Consider the following 13,781-nt stretch of genomic DNA (forward strand, 5'->3'; position numbering starts at 1 on the left):
AATATGTAAAAGATCTTTGAATTTCGATTTTGGGATCTTGCATTGAGTATCAAAGGAAAATACTTGAATATCAAGATATTATAGTTTATCACATGTTCAAATCACCATGTCGACATCATGTGGATATTTCAAATTCAAACGGTATACATCTTGATGTTTGCAGAAACCCGAAGATAACAAACATATCGAAAATGCAAAGCACGTTTTGAACTATGCCAGGATCGGTCCTGAACCCACATTTAACTACGAATCATTATTTCACAAATCTACTCCCTTGGATTATGTGTTTATGCATTCATAAATTGAATCCATTCCAGAAGTTCAACACACTAAATAATTACAAGCTACTAGTTAGTGTTATATCGATTCACGAAGTCTATATATAAACTTCACTCTGTAACTCCATATGTAAAAGTTGGATGAAACAACTAGTATATCTTTACTTGATACTTTGATCATATTATAGTGAAATTTTACTTCCTATATTATGTTTTCAATAAATACTAACTTGAAAGAACAAAAATTGAAATGAAATAAGTCAAGTCCGTTGTTACTAACCTCGAACTGAAGGATTATATTTTCATTGATGCCGATAGTCTTTATTTTCTTTAAGAGTAACAAGAGCGAGTCTCAACATTTCTATGTTCCCAGTCTAACCTAACAAAGTTGATTCTAGTAATCAAATCAAGCAGCTTCGAGTTTTGGAACCAAACTTCACATACCAGCTTGGTGGGTTCAACCGAGCAATGTTTTAACACATCTTCACCTGCCATTTTTTTTTTTTTAAATTCAGGAATTGAAAGAAATTTTAAAATCATGAATGTATAAATTATGCTTTTAAAATTGAAAACGGTTGAATTTGTAGAAAATCAAATTAGAGCCCTTAGATAAACTAGACATTAATGACTCAGGATAGGCCGATTGTCTCAACCTGAGCCGGGTCTCAGTTTAGACTCGTTCGACAGGCTAACGTTCAACTGATCGTCTCAAGTTGTGTCGATTGATTCCACTTGAGATGAAATAGGCAAAAGATCAAATCTAAACTTTTTCCAATCCAGTTTGACCAATTGCCATGTCCACTGCTGGGTGGGAATGAGCAAATTTGCTCATTGGCCTATCCCACTGAAAAATGGTATTTTTAATCTAATTTTCCCATTGCCTGTCAAATAAAAGCGGTTGTATTAATAGCCAAATTAAACGCCTTTGCCAACACCAAAACTATCCCATCGATCTTTTATTTATTTCTCTCAAAAATATCTAGCTAATTTGCTACCAATAAATACTTGTAGAGATATATAAATATATATGTTCCATGCATTAAAATATTTTTGTGCAGCTTTATATTCTTAATTTTGCTCTATTCCCATGCGTGTATGAGTTGTATTAAACCTCCAGGTCATGTCTTGCACCCTTCACTGGTTCCTGGTTTTCCCTTGTAGTAATAGGTACACTATTAATGCGTTCCAGAAACAGACCCGCCAGCGTCGTAGTACCCTGTTCAATTTCCGATAATACTGTAATACAGACATGATGCTCCGGGCTATCTGTGAAACAAACAGGTTGTACAGATCCACGATGAAGCAAGTGTGGTTTTTCTGGTGTAACTGTAGGATCAATGGTTTTGAATTTCACTATCCGAGCAAGTTCATTTACAGCTTCAGAAATTTTCTCAGTGCATGAAATAATCTCGACTAAGAGAGATGCCACTGTGGCCACCGGAATGACATCTAACAGATCATCAATATCTTCAAGGACAGCACTTTTTAGTGTGGTTTTTAGGTCATCTTCTCCTGCTTTCGAGATCTCAATGTGAATTTCCGCAGCACTAGGGACTGTCATTGTTCTTATTCCTTGTGCTAAATCTCTCAATGCCTTGCCTGATTCCATGCTCATCTTTGTGCATGCTTCTTGAATTTTCTTCTTGAACTCTGTTGGTGCCTGTTACCAAAGATTGATTAGAGCTAATCAAGTTCAATAAACCAAATAGTTTTTATTACAGTAGTTAATAAATACTAAACAGATGGCGTCTTAATTGATTATAATGTTATTACTTGGATATCTGAGTTGATGCAGCCGTTGAGAGCTTCAATTTGGTAAGCACATTGTCTAGTTAAACCTCCAATCTTCAAGTATTGCTGCCATGGATGACGAAATCCGAAACTCCCATGGCATGGTTCCCATCTCGCAAAATTTGCCTGTAAGATACAGCATTTTATCAAATACTAGTACTCGTTATTGAACTGAAAGTTAATAAAAATGCATGGATTATTTTGAATTTGCAAATTGGGACTCCAAATATGGCACTGTAGGACTAAGCATACATGTACGGAGTAGTACATCTTCAAGGTCCATAAACAACCTTCTGTAGTTATGGTGGTCCAAGGTGTTCGGAAGCTACACGACCAAGTTGTAACATTTTGCATCTGAGTATGAGATGAGTCACATGACCCCACGGGGCAATTGGATTTTGTGGGCCCCACACTTAAGGAGTGGCTCGCAACTTTGCTCAAAATCCGAAGTTAAAAACTTCATCCATTTTATTCGTCAGTTTGTAGGGGTGATTAGAAATGTATTTATATGAACTATAATTACCAGTGATTCTTCAGCGGTTTTTGAATTAAGAACACTTTTATAAGCTTGATGAAACATCTTTTTGCTATCATCTTTAACAAAACTTTCTCCATCATCCCTTTCTTGTCCAAAATATTCTCCTCCGAATCCTGTAAAGATTTTGTTCTTATTTTTCATTAGTTTGTTACACATAATAAAAACAATAAATACCAGAAAAAGTTAATTATTCTTTTATTTGCTTTTCATTTTAACTTCATTACATACCTTCTAAGAAATCTGCAAGTTTTTCCATGTTAAGTGCTGTCAATTTGTGTAGATCTTCACCAGCCCAAACAGGACATACAAAAATCGATACGATAACACACGTGGAACCTCCGATAAGAATTGTCGATAATCTTTGGTGAGCTAACACTAAGATCTTCTCAATTCTGTAACCCGAAACCGTCACCAAACTAAACGTCAATATGAATATTACCATCCCATAATCATATCTTGCTTTTATCCCAGGAAAAAATCGTGTATATGTAGATACTGCGGCTGCCAAAGAAAAGAAAGTGCATAATTGCATCAGTAAAACGTAAGAATGTGAAATTAATTATGGATTTATAGTCTTTCTAACTGTATGGATACCTAATATGAAAACAAGAATTCCTAGGAGGATTGGTTCTCCGTCGTCTCCAGCTAAATTTGCCAAGTGATGAGCTCCAACTCCAAGTGCACCAGCACATAATGTTGCAATTCCTCTGTTTATACCTTTACCCAATGTTGCCCCTGATAATAAAACGTACCGGACGTTGATTAATTAATACTTGATAATAACCATGAATCTTCATGCAACATGTTCATTTACTTACCAACACTAAATTCGAAGACAACAACGACAGTTAAGACTGCCCAGATTGCAGCATCACCGAAATCATCATAGAGAGGTCTGAAATAGTAGAAGAGTGAAACCAAAGAGAGAGCCAATCCAACTTTGATAGAGTGAGTTATTCTTCTTGGATCGTCTTTTCCTAACTTTTTAATTTTGTTAGCTACTCCTACTACTTTCTCTTGGAACTTCTTCGGTAAACCCATAATCCAACGCCAACCAAGAGCCATAACTCCGACCTTTTCTTGATTTGCTGCTGATCCAATCTCCATATCTTAATTATTAGATAATATCTGAATGTGCAATAAATTTGCATTCACTGACTAGCTAGGAGTGGTGTGCTAATAGTTTTAGAGAGAAAAACTAGAAGCTAATCACACCTAGAGATATATAAATTAATATAACAGTGAGCTCTCCTTGATCACTCTATAAGCAGTATATATATAGAGAGAGCTTGTAAGATTTAGAGAGACCACCAAGCAGACAGAGACGGAGAAGGCTGTGTCTATACTTGGGATTTGGAGAGAATGTATCTGGCCTGGATTTATAAGGAGAGCATCGAAGAGGATGAGGCAAAAAAAAAAAAAAAAATGTCAAAATGACACTTGTATGGTGGGTCTGAAAAATTGTACGGAAAAAGTATGTTGATTAAGGATATTCTTGTGGATCGGTTTCTAGCTATTACAGAATGAAAGCTAAAGATTGCAGTAACAAGACGATTTTTAGACATAAATTGCTAGGACAGAACCTCGGAAACCCAATTGCAATTGACTTTTTTTTACTCTCTTTATCTCTGCCAAAAAAATAATGGTGGGTAACTAACAGCAGAAGAGAGTACAAAACTGTAAAGTTTGAAACATGGACTGTATTCCACTTATTCCTGATATTTCTCTATGCCTTTGCATGCTGAATGCGTTTGTGATGTTGATCTCTAGTAGCTGACTCAGAATCAAATGACGCAGGGCATATTATTGTTTCGTTACACTTCATATGTTGATCCATATGTCAACCTGATTTGGTAACATCTTTATAGACATATAGAAATGCAAAGCCGTATACCCAGTGATCGATATACATATATATAAATATATAGCAGCCATCGATGTAAATGTATCGAGCTCCACATTTACTGCAAAAGGAAAATCAGTATAGGCACTTCCGCGTATCATCTGCAAAGTGTTGCTCAAGTAAATAACGAGTTGGAGTTACTAAAACGGTGATGCCTTTGGAAGTGCATGTTATCTCAGCGTATCAAGGGTTACTTTCGTAACGTCAGCGAGTTTGACTTAAAAGAGGTAGTAACCCATTAATTTTTAGATCCCAAAACAATCTGTCTCAGGATTTCCAGTAGACTTTTGTATAACTCATTAATTAATATAAATACCACTTTTAATTAATTGTGGTATTGACTTAATTGTTTTAACTTTTAAATTCAGGAATCTAATGACACGACCAGATTAACTGATGACTGGGAACGATCTTACCCTCTTCTTACCCACCTTAAAAAGGATTTTGAAAAAGTGATGCTGAGTGCTGACACGCCTCCATGCTTTTTTACCATGTAGTTTGTACTTGCACTCTTTTTTTTTGCTTCTTACTTTTCTGTTAAGTTTTCTCCTCAGATTGGAACTAAATCCGACTGGCATGGATTGCAGTAGTCCGGTAATAATAGTTGATGTATATATCAAAAGTACGAGCATTATTTCCATTCTCATTTCAGGGTATTGATTAATTTGGGGTGATGAATTCTCTCGCTTGAGCCCAAACCTCATCATAGACTTTTAGTTTTATCATATATACGTTATAAGTATTAATGTTGATTAATCAAGCAAAGAGAAATGATACAATCAGCAGATGACAAACCTCGAGCAGGTTAAGAGAAATGTTGATTTCCAGATTCTGGCCGTACATATTGTAGATTTTAAAAAAGAGAATGATAGGATGGTGATCAAGGATATGATCCACCTTAATGTATCCTTCTCCTTTTTGGAGGAAAAAAAAAAGAGAATATGATCCAGCCATACATATGGAAAACTGATGGGGCTCTAATTCGATCAATCAGTCATTTTACTTTAGTTTCCTCTCATATGCTCAAGGAAATGAAATGATTATATGGACTATTAGAGAGTTTAGAAGTCTCCATGTAAATGTAGCCTGAGATTTGCAGAGCCAGTTGGTAGTTATTTGAGTATATTTTCGCCACAGTTTTTTCAGGAACGTTTATAAGTGTTTCCTTTAGGAAGTGTGACTACAACATGACCGTGGCTAAAAGTACGTGCAAACAAGGAAAACTATGTGCAAGCAGCCATGCACCAAAAATATGGTTAGAGTTTTTGATTTGGCTTTTTTCCACTGAAAGGAGGTAGATTATAACTCACTAGCACTTGTAAATCGAGTTTGAGAAGTTTCAAGTATCGCATTACCGACCCAACATGCAGTATGTGCTTTGTCTAACATTGTTTCTTTCCTTAAATCGCAAAGTTACTTAATTACATAGTAGATAGTTTCAAGTTGTTTGAAAGGATAGCTCCTGATATCTCCTTAATCAGTTAAATGAAATTTTTGAATATATGCCCTCGAATCAAATAAGTTGATATTCATGTAAACCTAATTATCTGACAAAACCTTACCCATTAATTCTTCTCTTTTTTGTCCAACTTGTATGAAATGGATGTTTGTTGGTAAATGAAGTGTAGAACTTTATATAGAAGCAAACCACTAACCCAACTTTCTATAAGAACAAGAAAATTACTAAAAATCAATCTTTTTTCTTTCTTCCTCATGAGAACCTTATCTTGTGTCTCTAGATTTTATATATGTTCGACCAACTGTATATGAATTGATGGTCGAAATGAAATCCTCTTTCATCGTATAAGTCTATAGACTTCCCTCTGGACATATATATCTGTAAGCCATTCATTTTTCAAGGGTCAGTTACTTTATTCTAATCGATAAATATCACAGACCGATGGAACATTTTTTTTTTCAAACGATTTGTTCGATCAATCTACGTACCCTTATGAAAACGTAATTCTATATACCAGTTATCTGCTCAACATCAGTACAATTACATCCCAATAGTTTTCCGATATGTGAGCTGTTTTTATCACAAAAATGTCGAGAAAATGTATACAAGAACAAGATTCTTTGTTGGTTAATTTCTTGAGCACCCGATTATTTGTTTTTTTCGATACGGTGCCATGCCTGCCATCTCTAAGTAACTAGATTACTTTGATGTTAAGGGTTCTCTAAAAGCACGTGCACACAGTATTAAAGCTTGTCGAGGAAATTGTTCTTTCACGACGAATCAGAATAACAATAGTGTCGCAATCTAGATTTTACGTGTACTTGAACTAGTTAATATAGGAACTAATAAACATGTTACGTTAAGGTTAAAGGTTTTGAGATATTTACGTGGGGTCAGAAAAGATTCATCTGGCAGTTCCAGTGACCCCACACTTGATCAAGTACGATGATAAATAAGCAGTGGCACTGCAATCAGCAAATGTTTCAAGGAATCATGCTTTAGATCTAATACGCTAGCATTGATCTCCCATAGAATGTGAGGTTAATGTCATCTAGTTACAGTAAGTGGGAGGCAAGGAGTGTGTGACTGTGTGAGGTATATGCGCACCATCTCGTTTAAACTATTCAGCCATGTTGAATGTCCGGTGATTGCTAAAGACTGGTACCAGATTCGTTAAAAGCGACCGACACAGGATTTAACGGTTAGGATTGTTTTGTCTTATATTGATTAGTTCCCACCTTGCTGATAGCGGTATTGTCTTTCAGTTTTACAATCATGGAAATTCTCACTTAATAACAAATCAGCTGGGTAAACCCAAAACAAAAACCAAATAAAGCCCAAAGGCCGTTATTTCAAGTACACCTTGCTACTCTTTTATTTCTTTTTTTTTCTTTTAAGATAACCTGAAATTCATTATTAAGAGCAGATTTTACCGGATGCACCAAAAAAAAAATCGAATGGACAACTGAACAAATTTATTGGTTTGCCCATTGCAGTCCAATAAGAACCGCGCGCTTCTACCTATTCCGCGCGGCCCATCTTTGGACGCGCGAGCAAACTTGAATCCTCAGCAAACAAACATTAACTGCTCGCCACAAATTTAACTGATATTTTATTGTTATTTTAACAAAAATCAATACAAAATATTATTATATAATAACTTTAATCATTACTTAATATATCTTATTATTGGTGGGACCATGTCTTTATTTATTAACGTTAAAGAAAATTGTTGGTGGGACCAAAAATACCAAATTTGTTCATTTTGCTCTGGTTTTGCATAGTGGAAAATCAAGTTTGTCTATCCACATGGATGGGCTTAGACTGTCTAGGAATGAGCCTAATAAAGCTGGTACTAGGATACAAACTAGCAAGATTATCAACAACTCAATTGGTTTCCATGCAGAAATGGATGACCTTCATACTATTAAATATCTTCAACATGGTACAAACTTTTTCCAAATATGATAAAGATTCCAAGATGTCTTAGGTTCAGCCATCTTAACAAAAGAAAAATCGCCATAAAATCAATATAAACATGATTTTTTTTGAAGTTTCTTCTCAATGGCAAGCTTCAGACCAAACTGAATTCGTTGAAGTTCATGTGCAGCAATAGAAGCAGGCCGATATGGCGCAATCGACATAATTACCATCTTCATCCCTGCATATAGCACCAAACCCAGCAGATGATTCTTTTAAAGAACCATCGGAATTTATCATAATATCATCACCCTATGGGCCGATCCACCAATATTGCTTCTAGATTTTGGGGAGAATAATCCACAATCTAATTAAGCAAGAATGTCATATTCCCATGATTATCATTAGAAATTCTAGCATGAGTACCAAGTTCAGTTGTATGTCTTATATGATCTGAAGACTTACCTGAAGAGCTGAGCATTTTTTAGCAGCAAACATCTTATATTTCTCTCTTTCCATATCTCGAAAATAAAACCAGTAAAAACAAGTTTCTTTGTGGAGCTCACAAAATCATTATCAGTAAAATAAATATTGCAGCATTGTATCTCAATGTCTCAAGAAGGAGTAGAATCTCTAGCATATCTCATCTTAAAAAGAAGATCATTCCATATAAGAGCAACAAAAGGACAATAATGAAAAAAATGAGCTTCAGGCTCACAATCCTCCTCACACAAGAAACATTTATCATGCTCATTGATACCTCATTTCAAGAGTTTATCTCTAGTTTTAACTTTTTTTATGCAGAACAACTTAAGAAATAAAGGATTGTCTAGGAATATGCAATTTGTACCAAACAATAACTGAACACCAACTGAAAATATCCTTATGAATAACAATAGTTATGTATATGTCTTTCATAGTAAATTGACCTTTTGAATTTGGTATCCATGTCATTATATCCTCTTCATTACCTTAAACTCAGTCGTAGAAAATTTCTGGAAAGTAACAACTCCAAGAGTAGAAGAAGCAACATGGAGATTCAAGACCACTTAAAAATTCATCCACCTTTACATTATTATTAAGAAAACACCGATAAACAATTTCAGGATCCACCCAATCAACTAGCTTGGCATTTAGATGCCAATTATCATGTAATAATAAAGTCTTATCATCACCACCATTTAATCTCTAGCAATAGATATCTCCTCTGAAATTTTCCTCTAGTACCAAGAAGAATCCTGAAGAGTGCTCAAGCTCCAAAAATCTTTATTCTTGATTTGGTTTTTCTTAACCCAATAAGTCTAAATAGAATTTCTACCAGAAAATGATGCGAGTAGAAGCGCGTCAAAAATAATCCAGTTTCGCACTATTAGAATTTTCATGAAGTACAAGTGTAAGAAAGCGTTCTTTACCACTTGGGGGTTATGATGTTATTCTTTTTTAATTTCTCCTCGTCTATCAACGATGTCAACAGCAACCCCAATACTCGAATTTAAAGCCAACCTAATCTCCGATTGCATGTAAACCTTGAATCTTTTATTTCATGATTTCTTGGTCAAATTCATGCCTAAATCAAAAACACATATACATTCTCTCGGAACTCGTAAACTACTCTTCCAACACCAAATCACAGCAGATCCATTTCAAAAATTTTATCTTCTTCATAAACAACAATTTAATATCTTTCATTTCTTATAAGAATCAATGGTAGAAGTTGTTCTCCATCAGCAGCAAAATTGGGGGGAAAAGATCGAATGAGAAAAATTAATTTCTCATTTTAGGGTTTGGGGTAATAAGAATATGGCAATTATAGGCGTCCATCAATTGGATAAGGGTCATCTGAAAGTGGGAGCTCCTTAATACTTTTTGATGGGCAAGTACCCTGAGTAGAAGCTCCAGTAATTCTGTTTTTTAAGACTTCATTTGTTTTCCCCCTTAACCTTGTCTTACCTCCTCATAAATTGTCTATCAACTCTGTCAGTGTTTTTTGTTCAATTTTTTTCATAAGTTTTCCTTCATTATCTTAGCGTAAAAAAAAGGAAACAAATTTGGTGATGTCCTTGCGCTAAAAGATAAGAAGAATATGAAAAAAAAGTGGTCCTCTCCATGTGGATATATGGACAAAGTTTTAAACTTGTAACAGTTGGCTTTCCTAAAGTGGAAATAGGCATATCTTTTTGACATACCCAAAAATAGTAACTAGTACCAATTATGAGGCTTATCCTTCTGAAACAGAAGGAATATCACTAAAAAGGCTGATTTTTAGCTCAACGATAATTTTTCGTTAGCGAATTGAATTCCTTTAAGCGCTTACACAAAAATAAGTGATAGTAACTTAAGGTACTGAAGTTGTGAACCAGAAAATGTCTTATTTTTCTATTTTTAGGAACCAAATTGTACACAAAACCACGGATCGCATATTCATGGTGAAATCTTAAAACTCTTAACTAAAATAAGTGTAAATATAAGTTATATTTTAGATTTGTATTCATAATATTATAGTGCGACGAACTACTAAAAGTAAGATCCGTGAACAATTGGGAGATACGTTACAACATTTCTTCGAAACCTGGTGTTTATGAGTAGAAATTGATCCCACTGAAGATGGTAAAATGGGGTAGGTTGATGGGAAACGAGTCCAAACCCTAAACACATGTATTGCATAAGAGTTTAGATTCGAAAGATCAATTTGTAAAATTCTGGCCTAAACCAAGAAATGATCGTTCTAGTCTTGCTTTGGTCACAAAGGAAAGGGGAGGGTTGGTCTGGAAAGCAGGGGAAGTGTTGGGATCAAAGTGGTAGACTTCGTGAGAGGTAATTGTGTATGACCATGTATCAGAAGATAGAAATTTCTTGTAGGTGGTAAGTTGTATGTTCTGCCTGTGTTCTGGATACTTGCCTTGATGACTATTGAATAGATTCAAGAACCTATTTTTGTAAAGTCATAACTGCATCTATATGATCTCATAGGAAGTGGAGGTTGTGAAGTAGTGAGGAGGTGGAGAAGGTGTGAAAGTGATGAAACCGTGTCCCTACTGTTTAGGGAAAATTGGTCGTTTCACATTCACTACTCATCTATTTTTGTTAAGTGTCCACTCTTCCTGATACTTTATCATAATGGGTGTATTGCACACTGCATGTCGTAGACCGCTAAACCAATTCCCTGATGAACATGTTGATGTCTCGTGTGTTTTCGGTAGAAAATAATAATTTGATGTGAAGTCAAAAGTAACATGCATGACTAGTTTAAATTGAAGGTGTCCGACATGACTTGGTTGACTAGTGACTCACCACACCTGACAGATGAGTATGATAAGTTGTGAGAATATGTTATGTAAACCTGCATTGACATGCTTGAATGAACAAGTGGCTTATGACTGTTGAGTAAGCCTAACACTACTTTCCTGACCTCAATGACATGTGAAGAGTGGTCATGAAGAGTGAAGAAGAGGACATATTAGTATCCAAGAAACTAACGAATGCAGCATGACATGCACGTGAGGCCTACATGAAAATAAATATTTCGACCTATCACGTGCGACTTACACTTCAGGTGGGTCGTGTGTGGCAAATCAAGTTTCATGGCAACATGACTTGTCGTGTGGATCTCACATGATGGGTGGCCAAAACCAAAGTATGGCACTTTTAATAAGTAGAATTAAATAAGACATGTGAAGTGAACTGTTGAAGTCAATCACATGTATGAATTCGATACTTACAGGAAGTCATGCACGGATGTTCCTGTGGATATTGGACGGCACAGAATGGTCGCGCATTCCTTTTATAATGATCGCGATGCTTGAAAAGCTTGGTTTATCTTTAAGCTTATGCTTCGCAACGCCTTTTGGGGCGTTTATAAGTGTCGCAGTTGTTATAAGCGAACTGCAACACTGATTGCAACGCTGATGAAACCTTGAACGTTGCAATCTTATTTTCAATGTTTATAAACGATATAAATTTCAATTTAAATGTTTCCCAGTTTTGCACATGTGACTCACATGGAAGGTCGCATGTGCAAAGCACATGTTTCCGAGTGCTTGTTTAACCCTCTTTGGTCGCTCACTATGAGCTCATCAGGTCAGTTTCGAGCGTTCTGATTTGCCGAAACAAAATAGGGGTGACAGGTTGAGACCTGATTGTTCGATTATGGAAGGTGAGAGTCCGGCCAAGTAGGCTTGCTGAAATCAAGTCGTGACTGACTTAGGCAGTCACGGTTAACCCTAATTTCAATTTGAATCTTTTCTCGACCATGCATGATTAGGTTTTGTCGCAACCAATCATGGGAGGTCTTCACTCCATGCTTAGGAAACCTATCTTTCGACCAATGGGAATCAAGATACTTTTCTTCATGCCAAATTAAGCAAAAGTAGACAAAGTCACGTATTCACATGTAATTGAGTTAAATAGGTAAATTCACGTCTACACGTGAATCGTGTAAAATTAAAGAATTTTATGTTTTTAGGAGTTAAGCTGGGGAACATAGCACTAAAATATTTTGATAATTAAGTATTGAGGTAAATATCGAGAAAAATCTCAAAATAAAACATTTTTCCCTTTTCGCCAAACTTTCCATAAAATGACTATTTTTCCCCTGGTTCAAAACTTGATGAATATGACTTTTCGCATTAAATTACAAAAATGATCGTTTTTCCCATGGAATATAAAACTACCATTTTACCCCAGCTCTGAAAATTCACCCAAAATGATTGTTTTATCCTTTGCCAAACACCCAACATCAATACCTGGGATAATACTGTTTTCGATAGTAAAGGAAAGGAAATGTGGGGGATTCGACATTTTTGGTGCTTTAAATAACCTGGTGGGAAAGAAATGATAGTATGTTAGGAGCAAGAAGTAGAACTTCTCAAAAAATTGTACTCAGTTAAGCAAATGGTAATCTTATGGTTTTGTGACATGAATACTTTCAGATAGGTGGATTCTAGACCTATATGGAGAAATTGGGAGATCATTATGCAAATATAGTTTCATATATTTTGTGTTGTATTTGGCCTCTACGTTTTTTTTTCATATAAAGTTTTTTAATAATAATTTAAGAGATTCCAATGTAGGTTACTTAAGGTTTAACCTTATGAACCCCTAACTTTTCTCGGTTTTTAGAAACTAATTATCGCTCAAACAAGATATTATATTGACTGAGTTTACAGTTGTTGATGGTGGTTTTTAGCTTAGGGTTAAAATCGTAAAACCGTACAACTGACATGACGTCACTATGACCATTAGCACATTTATTGAATCGATCAGCATGCCTAAGTAAGAATTACCAGGGTACCTTTTTTTTATGTCTCATGTTCCACGGCAGAACCCTTAACATTGACCGACATCATCTATGCCAAACCCTAATTCTCATGCAACCGCGCCAAGGCATGCCAACCATGCCAGCCGCACCACTGTGCCAATGGAAAACCATGCCAGCCACATCTCCACGCAAAGGCATGCCAACCATGCCAGACGCACCACTGTGCCAATCGCAAACCATGCCAGCCACATCTCCGCGCCAAGGCATGCCAGCCACATCTCCGCGCCAAGGCATGCCAACCATGCCATCCGCACCACTGTTCCAATGGAAAACCATGCCAGCCACATCTCCATGCCAGCCGCACCACTGTGCCAATGGAAAACCATGCCAGCCACATCTCCACGCCAAGTCATGCCAACCATGCCAGCCGGACCACTATGCCAATGGCAAACCATGCCAGCCACATATCCGCGCCAAGGCATTCCAACCATGCTAGCCGCACCACTGTGCCAATGGCAAACCATGCCAGCCACATCTCCACGCCAAGGCATGCCAACCATGCCATCCGCACCACTGTCCCAATGGAAAACCATGACAGACACATCTCCGCGCCAAGGCATGCCAACCATGCTAGA

At 36.3% G+C, this 13,781-nt stretch overlaps 1 protein-coding gene across 1 annotated transcript; it reads right to left on the bottom strand.

Annotated features, from left to right (window-relative positions):
* Nucleotides 1-1,208: 1,208 nt before the first annotated feature.
* On the bottom strand, nt 1,209-3,936 carry LOC113321458 (aluminum-activated malate transporter 8-like). Its single transcript, XM_026569370.1, has 6 exons — nt 3,426-3,936; nt 3,202-3,342; nt 2,836-3,108; nt 2,593-2,720; nt 2,052-2,195; nt 1,209-1,938 (listed from the first exon to the last, which is right to left on the bottom strand). Exons 1-6 carry the CDS (start codon nt 3,712-3,714, stop codon nt 1,384-1,386), a joined length of 1,530 nt encoding a protein of 509 aa, XP_026425155.1. The 5' UTR covers nt 3,715-3,936; the 3' UTR covers nt 1,209-1,383.
* Between the last annotated feature and the right edge of the window lie 9,845 nt (nt 3,937-13,781).

This window comes from Papaver somniferum, chromosome 11 (genome assembly GCF_003573695.1).
Source record: "Papaver somniferum cultivar HN1 chromosome 11, ASM357369v1, whole genome shotgun sequence".
Classification (NCBI taxonomy): domain Eukaryota; kingdom Viridiplantae; phylum Streptophyta; class Magnoliopsida; order Ranunculales; family Papaveraceae; genus Papaver; species Papaver somniferum.